This window comes from Elgaria multicarinata, chromosome 3 (genome assembly GCF_023053635.1).
Source record: "Elgaria multicarinata webbii isolate HBS135686 ecotype San Diego chromosome 3, rElgMul1.1.pri, whole genome shotgun sequence".
Taxonomy (NCBI): Eukaryota; Metazoa; Chordata; class Lepidosauria; order Squamata; family Anguidae; genus Elgaria; species Elgaria multicarinata.
In genome coordinates, this window is record NC_086173.1 from 116,144,316 (window position 1) to 116,164,310 (window position 19,995).

The 19,995-nt window shown below is 45.1% G+C and overlaps 1 protein-coding gene across 1 annotated transcript in view; it reads left to right on the forward strand.

The window, feature by feature from the left end:
• Positions 1-11,560: 11,560 nt before the first annotated feature.
• Positions 11,561-19,995, forward strand: part of NCKIPSD (NCK interacting protein with SH3 domain) — a 112,808-nt gene continuing 104,373 nt past the window's right edge. The window contains exon 1 of the mRNA XM_063121358.1: positions 11,561-11,749. Coding sequence (XP_062977428.1) covers positions 11,579-11,749 — 171 coding nt within the window. The 5' untranslated portion in view covers positions 11,561-11,578. The remainder of the gene's footprint in view (positions 11,750-19,995) is intronic.

Genomic DNA, 19,995 nt, shown 5'->3' on the forward strand with positions numbered 1-19,995 from the left:
TGTAGCTGACCTTGACTCTGAGTAGAAGAGTTACATGAATGTTCCAGGAAAACCCTATTTCTAAAAAGGCCCCAGGTGGTATTCTAGGAAACCGAGTTTGAAAACATTCAAATCTGGATATATTCACTGTCCCAGCACATATTATTGGATCCCTGCAAGAAATGAGTAGTATATTCCAGGAAAACAGCACATTATTCCGCTGAATTGCATGGACTCATCGTAACTGTTTGCCTGCTTCTTTGGCTGCTATTTGTATAACAAATCTTACTATTATTAATTTCTGCTGTCATATTTAGTTATTTATTGGTGATTTTTCCTCATTAGTTTCTACCCTGGACTGGGCCAATTTTTTTGGTGCTGCTACTGCTTCTGTTATTGTTTCAAATGAAAATCCTGCTGCAGCCACATCCCAGCTTGGTGTTGTATTATACTCTTAGAAGCATCATAATAACACATTAAAGCTACAATAGTACACACCAGGGGTGGGCAACTTCCAGGGGTCAGTCGGCCATATTTCCCCCCCCCCCATAGCTCACCAGGGGCTACACCTCTTCCCTGTAGCAGTGTTGCTTCCACTAAATTTGTGGTGGTGGTGGTGGTAGTGGCGGCAGCAAAGGAACCAGGGATTTTGGAAAGAAACAAGGCACACAGGGACTGCATTTCTTGTTCACAAGCAGAATCATACCTCCGGGAGGATTCTGGGAATGTAATTCAGTTTGCTGTCTTGCAAAATTATGGAGGACGGGCAATGCCAGCTCCAGGTTTTTAAGGGCCATTCCAGGTTTCAGTCAGAACCAGACAGAACTCTAAACAGGTTCAGCATCTTAGATACCTCCTTTAGAATTCTGCCTAGTTCTGACGGAAACCCAGAATGGATTCACAGCCCCACCAAAATCAGAGCCATCAGCCTCCTATTGGCGTGAATTGAGAGGCTGACCCGTTCCCCTCCCTTCTTCATGGGCCAGAAGACCTGTGGGTTTGGGGGAGACAGGAGTGGGATCAATGGGCCACCACAAATATTGACTGGCTGTCACGGTCATCCAAAATCTGTCAACCCAAAGAGATAACATTTCAGGAAAACCTGAACATATAACACTACCCTTGCATTTCAGTATTTTATCTTATACTGAAAGCATATCCTCTTCTTGAGGGTTAGATATTTAAAGATTAATTAACATCTGCTTCAAGGCACGTATATATGCAGAGAGAGGGCTGGGAGGGAGGGAGAGAGAATAACGATAGACAAAGCAACTAAACAGTGATGCGGTCTGAGCAATGCAACCAACCACAATAAGAATCTATATTTGTAATAAAGCAATTGGCAAAACAGAAATAACTGTATATTCTTTAATAATTATGAAATGTTTCAGCTTCCACTTTCATGCCGGTGTAGGTAGCCTCACTGTGGCTTTCTAATGCATACGTCACACACACACACACACACACACACACACACACACACACACACACACACACAATTTTAAGTTTTAAAATTACAATTAAGTTTTAACAATGTGCTATTTTTTGGCACATGTATGACAGCGTAGAACAGTCACATCAACAGTGCATCACATTGACAAACATTGCACTAATACTCAGTGCTGTGCTGAACATTTCTCCCATGTTTGAACTTGACCGTTCTCATTTCATTTGGTAGGGAAGAATTTGCTTTCAAATAGAAATGCAAAGGAGAAGAACATTTTGCAGAGAGCCTCATGGGTTGGGTTTGGGTGCCGATTTTCCATTACTGCTTGATCCTAAGAGGCACCAAGGCTGGAAACAGACAGTTGCTGTTGTTGTTGTTTTAAAAAGTTTGAAATGGGTTGTGAAAGGCAAAACACTTTTTGCGCATTGTATCTTTTAGTGAGATGATGCAAAAACCTGCAGGACCTGTTTACCACAGTCCTCTGCAGATATCCAAAATGTGGGGATAAAGGGGGGGATCATGCCCACTGGCCCTACTCCTGGCCTCTCTGAATGTTGATCATGTCTTCTGCACATGAGTTGTCTCTGTGCAGAAGACCCGAAGATGCTTGGAGACTGGAAGGGAGCCAGTGGATTTCAACCTTCTTCCCCTTCAATGCATTGATTATCCCTACATTGGCCATTCGCACGGGACTCAGGGGTGAAAGTGGAATATTGTACCCACCATGAACATTGATCCCTCAATCAAATGGCATTCAATTCTCTGGGTAGTGATCCTTAGAGTAGAACCATTGGAATCAGTGGGGCTTATGTTAATCATGATTTTCATCAGGGCCATGACAGGGAGGGAAAAGCTTAATTTCTCTCATCCCCTGTGCTTGTTATTTTGATGGAAAAACCCACCGATGTTTGAAATGCAGATTATTATTTTTTTGCTGCAGCTGTGCCTGCCTACCTGCAGTGCTCCATGTAAGGGGTGGTGGACCACAATGTCAGGAAGAAAGGGAGGGGGAACACTGGGTGAAGGGGAAGCAGGGGTCTTGCCAAATTTGCTGCCAGCCTTTGATTTTCTCCTGGCAATTCGCTGCAGCTAATGTGATGTGCAGAGCCTTTTTCTTCTTCCCAATGGTATGAGGGCTCCTAAAAGCTCACTGGATTATAATCCATTGCATAGACCCTTCATCCTTGATATTAAGAGTGCATCTATAGGAGGACAAAGGCAATTGTGTGGTTTGGTTTCGCTTTCAATGCCACCAGAATTAGCCTGGCAGCCCAAGGTCCCTTCTGTGGGCCTTAGAGCCTGATGGTGTCATGTTTAGGATGTTGGCGGAAGGCTGGGGAGATCCAGGTTCAAATCCCTACTCAGCTATACATCTCCTTGGATGACCTTGAACCTGCCACTAACTGATGCCACAAGCTTCTTGTGAAGATAAAATGGACCTGTCGACACCGTGTCCGGGAAAGGTTGGATTCAAACGTCATAAATAAATAAGTCCTGCACAAGTAGCTATCGAAACACTGCTGACTTTTGCCTCAAGCAAAGTGTCAAGGTGAGTGTAGAGGTTCCTGCTCATGCAAAACATCTGAGGAATTTTGAAGGAAATAAAAAGAGTTTCATTTAGACCAATGAACTTTCTCAGAGAGTTTCACACAGCCCCACCTAGGGCCCATTGAAAGCATAGCCAAGGCCACCATTCTCCAACCCTGGTTCCCTCCCGTTACGCTGGGTTCCCATCATTCCCAGCCGGCACAGCCACTGGCCATGTTGGCTGGGGATGGTGGGAATTTTCATTCAAAACATCTTGAGGGATCCAGGTTGGGGAAGGTTGGCATAGAGTATGGGGATCAGCTCTACTAATCATCAGTTATTCCAATCAATGAACAGCATAAGAAACTCTCCCTACCAGCTTTCTCCAACCTGGTGACCTCCAGATGTTTTGGATGACCACTTTCATCATCCCTGACCATTGGCCATATTGACTGGGGCTGATGGGCATGGTGTCCAAAACATCTGGGGGGGGGGCGCTAGGTTAGGGAATACTGCTCCACATAGGGGGCAAATAAAACTGGGACAAGAGTTGAATTTTGCTCAAAGGGAAAACAGAGAGAGGTCCTTGTCCCTTTTGCTCCAAATAACCAGTGATAAGAAGGATTTCTCAGGAGGGCTACAAAGATTCCTAGCTACAAGGGCCTCTTGCAAATGCATGGGAACATTTTGTATACAATCATGCAACTTCTGTTTTCCTTGGAAACTTGTTCAACAAACAGATCTCTGCTGTTTGTCAAAACCCGTCGATCCAGTCTTGGTTTGGGGCCAGGTACACTTGACCTAGTACTGATAATAGATTGATGATGAGAATGATCCAGCATGTCTTCAGCTTCCCAGAAATCAGCTCTGTTACTTGGCAGGTTGTTCTTATATTATGTACTAGGAAGCTTCATATAAAGGTTATGTATGGAGTGTGCACAGATCTCATAGCTTCCTAATGGCTACTAGTCCACTATCGCAGGCAGTGTGCCTATGTACGACAGTTGCTGGGAGAGTGCTGTTGCACTCAGGTCCTGTTTGTGGGTTTCCCGTGAGCAGCTGATTGGCCAGTGTGTGAACAGAATGCTGGACTAGATGGACCCTTGGACTGATCCAGCACAGCTTTTCTTGTGTTCTTATGAATGAGCCTGCTGGAATTTGCCTGCCTGATGGCTTGGTGACTGACTGATGAGGACTTGGTTAGACAATGTGGAGGGGCATGGAGAGGAGAGGCTTCAAAAGGCCTCCAGATGGGTCCATTGCACAATGCATGACCAGGGGGCTGTCTACATGCAGTAAACACCCCACGGTTGCTGTGGATCTGCTCCCCATCAGTTAGACGATGCAGCCACAGAATTGCAGCCACCGTGGGGCTTCCCCGCAAAGCTGTGTTTTGAAAAAGTCGCCAATTTACCGTGACTTTTTCAAAGGAAGCAAAGTCAACATGGTGCTTCCGCCATGTAATGTCTCTCCGTGGCCAATCTGTGGCCAACCAGGGGGCGGAGCCTGGTGGAAGGCGACCAGTGATTGGTCGCTTTCCACCAGGAAGAGGGAAGGCGAAGTTCTGGGACCTGGGACCTCAGGAGGTTCTGGGACCTTCTCAGCGTCGGGATTATCTGATGCTGCTCTGGGAGAAGGAAAGCACAAAGTTGAGGAGGGAGGCGGTACCAACCCGGCGCCATGAAAACAGCCCCCCCCCTGGGGGGGAGAAGAGCCCCCCAGTGGCCTCGATGGCAGTGGCTATAGTCAAAGAGGTTCCTGCTTCCAAAGTAGTGAAGGTCACTGAATATATAGATTCTGACTTGAGCTAAACTAGCAAAAACCCTCACCTCACCCCTGTTCCTGTTTTTCTCTTAAATTCTAGGGTTTTGTGGTAGCCTCCAAATTTATTGTGCACAGACACCCCAGTTCTGCTCTCACACACACCCTAGCTCTATCCACTCTGCCATCATTCCTCTCCATTCATTCCCTTCTGTAGCACTAGATACCCTCTAAATTTTCTGTTTATTTATTTATTTTGTTGAAAATTCAACACAAAGCCAGTAAAACAAGATGATCTACAAATGTTCATAGCGCAGTGAATCAGCACTTTTCTAGACCTGTGTGCTTTCAATTGTTATTTTTAGCCAGGAGTGAGTAATACAAAATAATCTCCCCCCCCCGCCGCCCCCAAGCGCAAATCCTGTTCAAGATAAGCAGCGGACAGAGCTAAAAAACTGGGCTTTTCTGTATTTGGTAATGTATTAAGGGAAATGATAGCCCAAGCTCTGCTTTGTGAGTTTTGAGCGCCCTCTGCTGATCACAATTAAACAACGCCTAAGAGAAACTGACATTATGCTTGCGGTTTTGCTTTTAGCCACTGCATCTGAACTTTGCGGCACTATTGGGAACCAAGGTAAAAATGATTTTGTGCTGTGTGACATCATGAGTCAGAATGGAAAGGTAGTTGTCATATACCTATCATGGGTCAAGATCTTGTTTTGTTCTTAGTACTGTAATGCTCCATGGGACCAGACCTGGTAGCCACCTCGTGATACCCATGCAGAGACTGAAAAATACACGAAAGCACCTTCTGCTTATGGTTCATCTATCAATATTAAAAAATATTTAAGCATTTGCTTTTTTTGTATTCCTTTCTCTAAGGAGCTCAGGGTGGCATACATGAGGTTATCCCATACTGTCCTCGCAACACCTATGTGAGGTATACCACGCTTAGAGTTGTTAATTGACCCAAGGTCTATCAGTGGCTGGAGGAGACATTTGAACTCATGTTCATGTCCAACATGCTCCACTACATCATCCCAGCTCTTCTTAGCTGTGTGATTTCCCTGCTCTTTGGGTTCTTTCTACTTTCTTGCCTCAACAGTAATGCATGAAAAAGACTGTCACAGCCTAGGCTCCTTGAAATATTTCCTTTTATTCCCAGCCTTTCATTCTCAGGCTTTCATTCTCAACGTTGCGTGATTGTCACTCTGTCCTTATACTATGAGCCAGTAAGGGAGGGGAGAAGGAGAGAGAGAGATCTGTGCTCCGTACAATTCATTTCTGTTGGGATTGTCAAGCCAGTTCCAGATGTCTTACAAGATTAAGTCTCTGGTTTTAAACTGGGTCAATTGATTCATGAGTGACATTTTTAATAAATTTACATAATACAGTCCCTTAATAAAGGCACTCTTTTAAGATCCATACTGAAGGTGGCACTTTCTTTAAAGTATGAGACAGATGGACATAGGCCCTTTCTACACCATAAGGGTGCAGAGGGACACAGGGGAGATAATCCCATATTTACCTGCTTCCAGGATTGTTGCCCTGCGACCAAATGGCCACGCGATGTCCCAGGCATCGCACCTGTCGCGGCCACCATTTTTTTAAAGAAGAAGAGCTGGAGTGCACTTGCGCTTCAGCAAAAAAAAGGTAAAAAAGAAAGAAGCCCGTACCCCGCTCCTGCCACCCCTGATTCCTCCCATCTCGGCTCCTTCCCTCTACTGACCCCCGCTACTCGCGGGGAGGAGGGAAGAAGCTGGGACGGGCACCCACACGTCCCATGATCTCGGGATGATACCGAGACCTCAGGAAGAATTGGGTTTTCCCAGGGATTGTTTATCCCATGCTCATCCCCCCTTGCCCCCAGGAATCCCTGTGCATCATTTGGACACAAAGGGACTCGGCCGTGACCAGCCCGGATTTTCGGGCTGGTGTAGAAACGGCCATAGAAATAAGTAAAAGCTCTGCATTAATTATAACAGAGATGCCTGCAGCCAACATCCAGCCTGCGTTATCACTTTCTCCATTTGCCCCCCATCCCCACCCTGCCATCCCTGGCAGGAGTGGAGGGACTGGAGTATGGCTCTCTTGAGCTACTTTTGGCCTGGCTAGCATCACTCCCCAAGTGATCCTACTGGGGAAACAGTGCTAGCAAAGCCAAGTGGAGCATGTGAGGGAAGTAATTTAATAAAGCGTTTTATCTCACTTTTCAGGCAAAGGGCTCCCAGAACAGTTTACATGAATCCATAATTAGAGAGTCTCTGCCATTAGGCTTACAATCCAAAAAGACGCTGTTTTATTCCAGAGGTCTGATATATTCTGGACCCAGTCAAAGTATATTCTTTGGATTACCAAGATGGAACTGGATCACTTGCGAAAGCAATGACAGTTTATTGATAGAAAATGGATGCAGAATAAAAACACAGAGAAAGCTCACACTTCTGCCCCTGAAGATCCTCACGCAGCTGGTAACTCCCAACGAGCTGGCATTTGCTGGTGCCCCAAATCAACTTCAAATAGAGATCATTCCTTGAACTCCAAGTTCTCCAGGTTGGTGTGCACAGAGGGTGGGAGAAGCAACCCTCTTCATCTCCCTAGCAAGATGAAAAAAAGTAAAGCAAACAGAGGAAATTAGGCAGCCGCTTAACTTGAGGACTATCAGCATCAGACAGCTAGCTATCTTGAGCACGTGGATTGGTGTCAGACCACTTTCCCCGTGCAAGAAGCCTACAGAATTGCCTGATATATCTGGGGCTACTCCAAGAAGCAAGAAAACTGCCCTTTAAACAGGCCTTTATACATTTCATAAACAGCATATAGGAAAACTGTCTAAGTTCAAGAACTGACCTGACTCTTCATCAGAGCTTCGGCTATTGGAAGGTATAGAAATCCAATAAATAAATAAATTAAATTATTTTGGTGTCAAACTCACTACAGACACAATACACAAAGAAAGGGATTGGGAGGAGGAAAAAAAGCACAATGGTAATGTTGGATACAGTTGCCCAGATGGATAGGAACATAGCTATTCTGGAACTAATTGTATTCAAGATTTGCATGGTATCTGTTGCCCTTCTGGGGCAGCCTGTTCCAGTTTTCTCTCTTCTCTTCTGCAGTTTCTCTCATTGGGCCCGTTCAGAAGACACCTTAAACCATGGCTTTAACCATGGTGGTTAAGCCAGAAAGCTAGGCTGTGTTCAGAAGACACCTTAAACCATGGCTTTAACCATAGTGAATAAGCCTTTTTTGTTTTATTCACCACGGTTAAAGATGTGGTTTAAGGTGTCATCTGAACACAGCCTAACTTCCTGGTTTAACCACTAAGGTTAAAACCATGGTTTAAGGTGTCTTCTGAATGGGGCCATTGAGTTCATCTTTCCCCCATCCCCTCAGAGCATGGTTCTTCCTCAGGAGCCCTTCCCGTGGCAGCTGGGGGAAGATGGAGGGGGAAGAGACCATCACGGTGAGCAAGATGATGGCAGCTGGCCAAGTCATGTCTGCTTCTTCCTCCATCTCTTCAGGGCAAGAGTTGCATGCTACCATGGCCTCCCTCTGCTGACGCTGGTCAGCTCCCCCACTGTGAAATGAGAGATTGCCCTAATGACCCTTGCAAGGATGCAGTGGCTTCCAGGGTCCTTTGTCATTTCCCAAGAGGAGGGGCAGCCAGCAGCCAAATGAGAAGCAGCACTTTGCATGCTGCATCCAAACCAGCTGTCATCATCTCACCCCCTGGGCTGGCTGGTCCAAAAGTAGCACTTATGGCGTTGCTGCTCTCTTGGCCACTGGGTACCCCTCCTCTTGAGAAAGGGGAGATGGTCCCACAGGCCGCTGCAACATCCCACTGAGAAAATGTGGAGGGGGCATTTGGAAGCTGTAGACAGACCAGAGCATGACAAACTGCCCCCCGCCCCCCATCCCCATTTTCCTTTTGGCACCATGAGAGCCAGATTCTTCTGACAGGTCAACAGGAGCTGATCTCTCTGGCTGAGCTGCTGGGTGGCAGGTTACAGTATCGGACTAAGACTAGAGAGGCCCAGGCTCAGATCGCCACTCAGCTGTAAAGCTCACTGGGTAACTTTGGGCTGGTCACTACCTCTCCACCTAGACTACCTCACAGGGTTATTGTGAGGTTGAAATGTGTGTGTGTGGGAGCAGAAGAGTCCTCTTGAGCTTCTTGAAGGAAGAGTGGATATAAATATAATAAATAAATGGAATAAATAAATGTCATCACTGTAAGGTCTATCCCTGCCTCTCAGACTGGGATCAAAAGTCTTTGTGTAGGGTATTTGTTCATAAGCGACACTGTTAACTTTGTTCTTGACAGAGGGAGATGACAAAGCTTCGCCTGTCCCCCACATGTTATTTGTAAAGAGATATTAGCTATAGCTATATGAACTAGAACTCAGGTCAAGAATGAAGCAGAGAGGCAGAGAAAACAAATTAGCTATGTATGCAGATGATGTTGCCCCTCATGCTACTAGAACCAGAGCTTTTCTACATGAGACTGTTAATTGGTTGTTAATCAGCTGTGTCTACTTTTGGTTCATCATAGATTTGTGATCCGAGCACTACATGGAGTTTCCTTTCTTGCTTTTGTGCTACATAACCTCTAGATGGCACTGTATTATGGCAGAATAGCACAAATACTCAAGAGGAAAATGCACTTTCTTTTGCTTTCACAATTAAATGTCACATTTCTCCTGCTCTAAAAAGAAACTCACCAAAAGTGCAGGCAATTCCCACAGTGACCAACCAGATGCCTGTTGAAAGGCCACAAGCAGGACATGAATGCAATAGCACCCTCCCAATCCTGTTCCCCAGCAACTAGTACTAAGTCAATTCCTGACAGAGTACATCCTCCAATACTGGAGGTAATATACAGGCATCATGATTAGTAACCACTGATGGCTTTATCCTGCCTGAACCCGGATAAGATAGCTTGCTTCAGTGGCCCATGCCTTAGTAGCTCCTGTTTGGATTACTGCAACGCATTGTACATGGGGTGGCCATTGAAAAGAGTTTGGAAACTTCAGTTTGTGCAGAATATGGCTGCAAGGATGCTAACTGGGTGTGGGCATTTTGAACATATTCTATCAGTACTGTGTCAGCTTCATTGACTCTCAGTCTGTTTCTGGGCCCAACTCAGAGTGCTGTTTTTGACCTTTTATGGTTCTTCAGGGCTTGGGTCCTCCTGACTGGAAGGACACCTCTTTCCACATGCATGTACACCGGAGCAGAGAACCTCTTTCAGCCTGATGGCTAAATTTCAGTTTTGGACCAGCTGTCGGGGGCCACATTCCAGTGGTGGGTGGGGCCAAGGGAAAGGGGTGGGGCCAAAATACCAGCATATTGTCACTTCAGGTTCGTACTGTGAGTAACAAAACATTTGGGGAGGCATTTCAGCCTTTTAGAATGGGGACAAACATGCACAAAAGCCAGTTGGGAGAAAGGGGCATGAGCATTTGGGGAACCTCAGAGAACCATATTGTTCTTCACCCCTGATCTGCACAGATCCTGAGGTCTTCATCTAAGGCTGTTCTTCATGTGCCCTTCCCAAGTAAAGTATGGTGGGTGGCTACGAGTGAAGGGCCTTTTCAGTTATGGCACCCTAGTTATAGAATGCCCTCCTCAGAAAGAGCCGCTTGGTGCCTACATTATGTCTTTTTAACTGGCATACTCCTATGTTCATGCAGCTTTCCATGGGTATAGCAGAGGCCTCAGGGGAAGATGTACCACGCTACCCACAACACTCCCCTCGACTGGTGAAGGGTCATTTCCACCCCATCGTAGCCCCCTTCCTCTATGCAGGTTAGTTAATTGCCTTTAATAAAACTGGTACCTGATAAACTGGCAGCAGCTTTTTAATTGACCAAGAGGGTTTCAATAGATTAATCTAACTCCTTGATCAACTAGGAGTGCAACCCTACATATGTCTACTCAGAAGTCAATCCTATTGAGGTCAACTGGGCCATCTTACAGGAGGTAAATAGATATAGAATTGCAGCATAAGGGTTAGATCTTATGTACATCTAGAAAGAAAAAAGTCCTACAACTCCCTTCAGCCAGCCACACTGGCTGGGCAATGAACAGGACTGCATCCTAAAGTGAGTAGTTCAACCCTACTTTGTCATTGCCACTGTAGGGTTATTGCAGTTTCCCCCAACCTGCTGCCCTCCAGATGTTTTTGACAATAACCCCGATTAGCTGCAACCAGCATGGCCAATGGTCAGGAATGCTGGGAATAGTAATCCCAAACATCTGGAGGGCACGAGGTTGCTATGAAATGAAGAATGAGGACACTTGAGATAAGGAAGGGTCCACTGGAGGCTGGTGGCTCCGAATTTGGTGGGGCTGTGAATCCGTTCCGGGCTGCAGTCAGAACTCTAAAGGAGCTATCCAAGGTGCTGGACTTAGTTTAGGACTAGGGTTCGGCACCTCGGATAGCTCCTTTAGAGGTCTTCCTGGTACTGACTGAAACCCAGAATAGACTCACAGCCTCACCAAAATCGGAGCCACCAGCCTCCACTGGAAAGGTCAGCCCTAGAGACGCGCCCCGAAGCGGGCCTACGAGAGACAGCCGTCGCGGGCGCGCTGGACGTTTCAGCAGGGCCGGGTCCAGCCTCGCTTCTTCCAGCAGGTGGCGCGGCAGTACCGCAGAACGGGAGGGGGCGTGCCTGCGTGCTGACGTCGTCGGGGCGGGTGACGTAGGCCCGGGGCAGGGGCGGAGCGTGCGGAGCGGTGTTTACATCAGGAGCCGGCGGCGGCGGCGTTTGCCTCGCGGGGGCCCCGTCCGACGCCGCGCCGGGCAGTTCCCTTTGCCCCCCGTCCCGCCTGCCTGGATCCTCACGCCCCAGCCGCGCCATGTACCGGGCCCTGTACGGCTTCCGCTCGGCCGAGCCCAGCTCTCTGGCCTTCGCCGCCGGCGAGACCTTCCTGCTGCTGGAGCGGAGCAACCAGCACTGGTGGCTGGTGACCCGGGCGGGCTCCGGGGAGACAGGCTACGTGCCGGCCTCGTACCTGCAGCGCCTACAGGTCAGGCACGGGGCAAAAGGCGGGCGAGGGGGGACCAGGAGGCAGCAACGGCGGGGGCAGCTGCCTCAAGGTGGACGCAAGTCCGGCCTCCTGTCCTGCTGTTGGTGGTCTGGGGTGGCCTTGCTAGGCATGTGCCCCTCCAGGAGTGCGAATGCTGCGTGCACACGTCTAGGGCCAAGGCCCGTGTCTGTGCTGCCATGTGACAGGAGGCGGTCACTCAGGGCTGCTCTGGGTCTGCTTCACGCATCCTTATCCTCCTTATGGTCATCCTTGGGGTTTTTTAAACCTGCGCAGAGAGCCGTTCTGCGTATGAAAGAGCACGAGACCAGCCTGTCAATAGCCACCTGTGATCGCTGCACGTGTTTTCATGAACGCACATGTGGTAGGGAGGGTAATATAGCTGGCCATGGCTACCCACTGGCTGTCACATGTGAGGTGCCTGTGGGAAGATTTCAGGCAGCTTCTTACACAGAAGCGCTTTTGACATGGGGGTGGGGGATGGCGTGAAGCGGCCCTATACTTGTTGGGTTGGATCCTGACTTAGACGTACTTCAAGCAAACCCATTGAAATTAATGGGATTTAAGTTCATCATGGTCTCATTGATTTCCTTATATCTGGTCTCATTGATTTCATTGGGTTTAATCAAAGTAAGGTTAAGCCTGGATCCAATCCACTATCATTAGAGGTGCTGGGTGCATGTTGGAAATGGTGTGTGCACCTTCTCAAAAGTTAGTGGCTACAATTTACACTTTGGTGTGCATCAAATGGCATGGGCCCGCATTGGGAAGAAGCACTATTTGTCCCATGGGTGCAGCCTGATAAAGGGCAACTTTCATTTACAGTGCAAGGTACAGATTTTCTGGTGTTTACACTTCTCTGTTGCAGATCTTTTGAGTTTTGTGGAGGTTTGTCCTTGTCTTGTCCCTCAGTGGCCATGTACTGCTCATAGGACACACTTTGCCCATATGTGCTTTCTTAAAGCTGTGTGCTTTCATTTGGGCTGGGTAAAATTTTTAAAATGGAATGAATATTTTGCAGAGAACACTGTACACCCTTATATTAGTAACTGCACTAGTGTGCAAGGAATAAGAGAGGAAAAGGGAGAGGGAGCATACTTTAGCCAATTCCAAGCATCAGTGTGTGAGGCGAAATTAATCAGAATGGCCTTGCTGGATGGCGATTGGTGTATAGGAATACAAAAGAAAAAGCTGTGGAGAATAGTTGATGGGATAGTGTTCCAGGTTAGGAGCGTCCTAAGACGCTTAGTCCATGCCAGCTTTTTGTCCCAGAAGTGTTCTCATATGTTCATTAGGTAGTAACTTTCATACGAGAAAGTTGAGCTCTAATATGAACAAGATCAAGGATAAATTGCAGACAATCCCTAGTATTCATTCTACATACAAACCATGAGAGAAAGCGAGCACTGCCTCCCCCATCTCTAGTGTCTCGTACTCCAGTGGCATGTTGTGCAGTGCACACCTGTTCTCCATGTGCAGGATATATAGCTCATTGGAGCTGAAGTGGATTGACATGGATGGAATGTGAAGGCATTTGTAGCATTGAGAGGCAAAAGGGAAGAAGCAGTTATTCCCAGAGGGTGTGTGTGTGTGTTGGATGTTAGGCATCACAAAGGGTGTAAAGCTTTACTTGCATTACTTGATTATGTTGCTATATACACTTGTGTGTATGCACGCACACAATCAGGCAGCGGTTTTGGAATCTGTCTCAGAAGCTGGTTTTCTGAATCTGCAGAGAAGAACGCAACTCAGTGAATGTAAGGGAGAGTAGCTTTGGTTGTTGCAAGCCTTCTATAACATGGAATATAATGGAGAGAGGCTAATAACAGGCCTGTCCAACTACTGATGAGGGGGCCAGACGGCTAAGCTTGAACAAATGTTGTAACAATAGTGGCAGTAATTATAGCCAAGTCAGACATGTTAGCAATTATGGAAAGTGAAAGAACAGATTGCTTCAGCCCAAATAGGAATCAGAGTGATGAGTGATAACACCCTCCGCTCCAGCGCGGGGGTGTATTTAGTGGAGAATTCCTAGGGAAAGCATAAACATTGAAACAAGAATTCACTTTAGAACAGACACAGTTTGGGCTAAAGTGTTTTGTTCTAATGCTTAAGACTTGAAATTGCGCCTGAAATAGCTGTATTCAGAAACCATGCTTTTGTGCTTAATTGTTATAAGTTATAGAATGAAGGGCCAAACTAGGTGTGATGTTTGTCACATAGTTTCCTCTTGTGTAGTTGATTGTTTTCCTTCCCCAAATAGCTCAGGGAGGGGGAGAAAGATTAGGGCTGTAGGGGAGTCCCATTGCTGTGGTCCTGATGGAAATTGCCTCCCCACACCCATTCCTGCATCTCCCATTCTCATTGCGAAGGAAGTTCCTGTTGGTGCCAATGGGAGCTCTCTTTCCATTCTGAGTAACAAGCAACAGTGGGGGCAAGGTGGGTGGGTGGATGGCGGCAATTCTGATTGGGACCATGGTGGAGGGCAAAAGGTTTAAAAAACCCAAAAAACTCCCCATGCCACGTACAGCTCTCTTGCTTGTACCAAAGCCTTCTGAGATATGGCTGGTGGGAGTGTGTAGAAGGGCCTTTTATGTGGCAGCACCCTGTCCCAAGAAGGTAGTTGCATCTTTATGTGGCAGCACCCTGCCCCAAGAAGGTAGTTGCATCTTTATGTGGCAGCACCCTGCCCCAAGAAGGTAGTTGCATCTTTTCCTTTACTGGTGTCTGACACTTGAAAACGTTTTAACCACAGCTTCTGTTTTGAGTTGTTATGTATTATTTATTGATGGTTTTCTAAGTGTTTCTGTATGCTGTTTGTAGTTTATTATTGTATTATTACTTTTAGCATGATGTAGACTGCCATTACATTTATTCTGGTTTTTTGGGTGTGTAAGGATTTGAGGTGCCTCTGTAAAGAGGGGAAAAGTGGGGCAAATTTATTTATATCACCCTAGAAAGATTGTAACCCTATGCATTAAATTCGGTAGAACTTGCTTCAGAATAAAGATTAGGCTTCACATGTGTTAAATGTGATAATACATTTAATGTCCAACATTTAGCGTGAACGTTCGCACACAAACTAGTAGCTTGGAGTTAAATTTAAAATATAGATTCCAGAGATGTGGGGTCCTTATGGAAATTGCATTATTGGCACTATCCTTGCTGTGGTGTATCTGTGTCAGAGGCCTCAGGCTTGGACCAAGATGCTGCTGGAACCTGCTCTTCAGGGCCTCAGCTGGTGCAACCGGTGATGATTGCTTTTGCCAACTCTGTTGCCACTGCACCTTTAATGGCTGGGGAGGGAGCCAGAAGAATAAAAATAAGCAAAAAAATCACCCTGGCCAGCTTATCTTGGAAGCAGTCATGCCAGATGAGGGTTGCAACATAGTCATGGATATTGTTGAAATTTTTCAGTCATGTATCTACAGCCGCCCCCAAATTAAATTCTGCTACAGTGGCAGGGCCACACTTGCCTGAACATTCGTTGAAAGTTGCATTTGCTGTAAAATATGTACTTGTTCTTATTTGTTTTATTTTTTACATTTTTTTATACTGCCCAATAGCTGAGGCTGTCTGGGCAGTTCACAACTGAAACCACAGGACACAGCAAATCAGAACATAATATAAAGCTTTAAATGTTTAAAAAATACCATGTAAAACCAAAATAAACCCTGCAGTAGTTACAGCCCAGGGGAAGCCTGTGGGAAAAGATGTGTTTTCAGGAGGCGTTTAAAGGATGCTACCTTTTCTACCTCCCAAATCCGCTTGAGGAAGGTTTTTCCAGATGGTGGGTGCCCACTGCTACAGAGAAGGCCCACCGTCAAGGGTCTTCATGGCAGCATTCCATTCATTTTGGAAAGACCAGCAAGGCACCTCTGAGGATCTTAAATGTAGTCTGGGTGTATATAAGGGAAGGCGTTTTGCTAGGTATCCTGGTCCCAAGTTGTTTAGGGCTTTATAGGATAATAACAGCTTGTACAAGACTCGATAGTTAACAGGCGGCCAGTGCAGTTCTTTTAACACAGGTTTTATGCAGTGCAGTTGGTAATGGGTTCTCCAGGCCACCGAAGCCACCTGGGCATCCAGCGACAAAGATGGATCCAGGAGCTCATCCAAACTACAAGCCTGCTCCTTCAGAGGAAAGTGCAACCCCATTCAGGACAGGCAAACCATAGAGCGAGATTTATTTTACTTACAACATTCATGAAAGGCTTATTTTGAGCTCCAGGATATCTTTCGAAATGTAGTATGGCTTTTTGTGAACACTTTCCGTAACTTTATAAATAATTGCACTTGGGAAAGGGGGGTTCAATAGGGAGGCACAAAGTTCCCTGGGGAGGCACTGACTCCATCTTATTCCTGCCTGTGCGTGCAATAAAAATAGCATTCCACCCACCCACCCCAAATTTTCTGATTCAGATTTCAGGATTAGAGCATCAGACTTGTGCTTAGCTGGTGTTTTCTCCTCCCCAGTTGTGTTTTGGGTCAATTTCTTGTGATCTTTTTGCCTGCAGACAGAATGTTATCATCCAGTGGACCATCTCTTAACACTTCCATTTTTAGATTGTAGCCATTGACTCTGCTGACTGGGGAGAATAGGAGTTGTAGTCCAACACAGCTGGAGGGAAGACTACTGTATTGCATTTTGAAAGGATTTGGGAGCCAGCATAGCAAATTCACATCTGATAAGTTCTGCTTTCAATGACCAGTTCTCTTTGATTTGAGCACTTTGCATAAGAGGTTATTTTATTATTTATCAAGCTCCAGAAAGCTAGCTGTTCTGGGTCACTGTATGCATGGCTTAATTCTATAGCAACTCACTGTTAATTAGCTTGCTGCTCTACTTGGTTAATTTAGTCCTCACCGTCTTCCTTACCATCTTGAAGACATTTCCTGCAAGAGTCCATTCTGTTAGGTACTTACATTGGAATTTAGTTGGCCTAATCATAATATCCTGTATTGCAGGATAATTAGCCACCGATTTCAAGGATATGCGAAGTTATCCATCCATTGATATTAAATCAAAACAACATGTCTTCGCTTGAAATTTCTTCAGTATAGCTAGGCCTCATGAGCCTGAGGCATTAATTGCTAGGTGGGAGTGTCCAGTCTGTTGCAACTTGAAACTATCTTGGTTTGCTGTTTCTGTAAATTCTCTCCAGCTTTATGTTCTGCATATATACAGCCACTCTGATCATATGTTAAGGGTAACAATTTAAAGCAGCAAACATTAAGATGGCTTTTTGGTTAATTTTTCCTTAGTTCAAAAGAATAGATTTTGGTTCTGCTGGGATTTCTTGAGTGGACATCTTAGCCAAAATCAAGGTTGGAGGTGGACTGTGTCTTCTTGTTGCACAAATGATAAATGTGGCAGACTTGAATCAATTAACATCTCTGCAGTAATGTACAAACTCGGAGTGGGCAGAAGGGAGATCTCCAGATGTTTGGGACTTCAACTCCTAGAAGTCCTTGTCACTGTAGCCCAGGCTCAAGAATGCTGTTGAGGTCCAACCCACCTGGAAAACTACTTTCTACCCTGATGCAAATGGTATAGATACATTACAATCTCTTGAAAGCCGAAAGAAACACTTCGTACTTCAGAAATCATACCAAGTAAAGAGTCTGCATAACAACGTTATAGAAGGAGTGCTTACTGCCATGCCAAGCTGCTCCCATTCTAAGCTCATCTGTTAATGCCCTTCTCTGTCTGAAGTGAAGTGGATGACAACTAGGGAGAAGGCTTCTTCGGTTTTAGCACCTCTGTTATGGAACACTGTCCCCTGGGAGACTTACCTGGCATCCAAGCATCTGCCTTTCAGGCATTAGGCAAACCCCCTTTTTTATTTGCTCTGGCTTTTAAATTACTTGTAAGTATTGTTGACTACCCTTTGATGCGTTGGTCTCATCTTTTATTTGCGGTTTTATGTTGATAGGTTTGTAATGTGTTTTAACCTTGCAAACTTCCCTATAATAGATTTTGAGGAAGGCAGCATAACAATGCATTTAAACAAACAAGAAATAGATGCATAAATAGAAATAAAATGCCTGATAGAATGAAAGTTGGAACTGCAGTTTGTTGCCTGGTTAGGTCATATTAAGTCTTTTGAAGGAACAATATGTTGACACTTGGGCCTAGGGTTGCTACCTAAATGGGTTCTTTTGGACGCCCTCCTATGCCTGTTTAGACAGAAATAAGTCCTGCAACTTCCAGCATCCCCCAGCCAATGCTTTTCAAAATCCTGGTTGTGTTTTTATATTGTATTTTATATTATGCTTTTATACTGTTAGTTTTACATTTTAAATGGTTTTTATGGTTTTATCTTTTGTAAACCGCCCAGGGAGCTTCAGCTATTAAGCGGTATAAAAATGCAATAAATAAATAAAATAATAAACAGGCATATAATTGCACCCTTAACTTTTAAAGTTTCAAAGAAGTATTTGCTAATTTAAGGAAACAGATGAGTCTGTAGCCACCCACAAATGAATCATAGAATCATAGAATAGCAGAGTTGGAAGGGGCCTACAAGGCCATCGAGTCCAACCCCCTGCTCAATGCAGGAATCCACCCTAAAGCATCCCTGACAGATGGTTGATTTGGGGAGGTGACTTGAAATAAATGTGGGACGGTTGAAGTGTGTTTCTGTTATGATTGTAGAGTAGTGTGCATTAGAATAGTTTCAAATGACTTCATAATGTAAGTGTGCATCTATTGTGACGTTGAAGTGTTTGCTCAGAGACGGCAGTAATAACGTTGGGAAATGAACCAAACCTTTTTTGGAAAGCCTGTGAGAGTTTGACCAAGGAAGTGGCTTAAGGGTTCAAGAGCTGTCTGTTCTTACACCTGTTCATTTAGTAAGAATATTGGTGCTACTTAGTGGCAAGACGCTAAGAGGTCATTTTTGTTGCCAGCGAGAACATTGCGTCTAATGATAAGTGACAGTGTGTTGAGACGACAGAGAGGATGTGTTTCCAGTGAGAGTCACTGTTGCAAAAAAATAACCCAGCAGCTACCTTCATTAATAATGCAGTCAGGTTCCAGGTAAACTCCACATGCTGTAAGAGCTACAGTCAAAGGACAAAAACCTCCTCCGTGATAGAACTTCCCAGTGGGAGCGATGGACTGAGATCACAGCAGGGCAATTGAAATAATGTCATTTAAAGTGGGATCCCCATCTTAAATTAAGGTATTACACCTGCTCGTGCCACCTGCACATTTCCTTTATAGCTGATCTACAATTTCCCAGTTACTACTTCACATCAATAGAAAAAAATACACACCAATTTCTATTAGGAAATCTATTTTCGCAAATGTATATCTTTGCATTTGCCAGACACTGGCTGCGTTTTACTCATCACATTGACTGATGGTGTGGAATTATGCGCAGTTCATAACATGAAAACTGGTTAAGATACTCCTACAGGTTTTCAGTAACTGGTGGTATGAAGAATGTTTGCTCTTGGGAACCCTCCCTGTGCTATGATACTTGTCATGCTCTGGTTATTTCTGGTATTGAATGATATGATCGAACAACTTGGTTTTGCTCTTTCTTTGCTTAATGACTGTATTTTTGTAACCTGTATAGATAAAGTAACATTATCAGACTATTTAGTGAAGATAAATAATATCTAGTTTCCTTATCCTAATTGTTTTATTGGTTCTTGCTCTTGAGAATTCTCCATGCTCCATGACTGGTCCAAAGCAGACAATATCTTAAATGCATCTTTGTGTTTGCATACCTTAATAATAATAATAATATTGAGCTTTTATATTGTATTTTATATTATGGTTTTATACTGTTGTTTTATACTTTGAATGTTTTTAATTTTTGTGAACCGCCCAGAGAGCTCCGGCTATTGGGCAGTAGAGAAATGTAATAAATAAATAAATAAATAAAATATTTATTACCCGCTTCTTCCTCGGGATCGAGGCAGGGAACAACACTAAATAAAATATAATACATATATAATACATAGATATTTTAGGTCTTTTTAAAAATAGAAGCCACTGCAAGGGGGGTGTATATATGAGTGTGGACTGGTGGATTTCCTCTGTACCATTTTCCATGATGTAAAGTCCCCCTGAAACTGCTACTTGTCCTGGAAGGGAAGCTAGCCTATGTGCTGTAGCAGCTTCTCTCTTGGGACAGATAGCAGCTTCAAAGGGGCAATTGTCATCAGAAATGCAATGCAGGAAAGGGTGAAATACTTCCTCCACCTGTGCTACA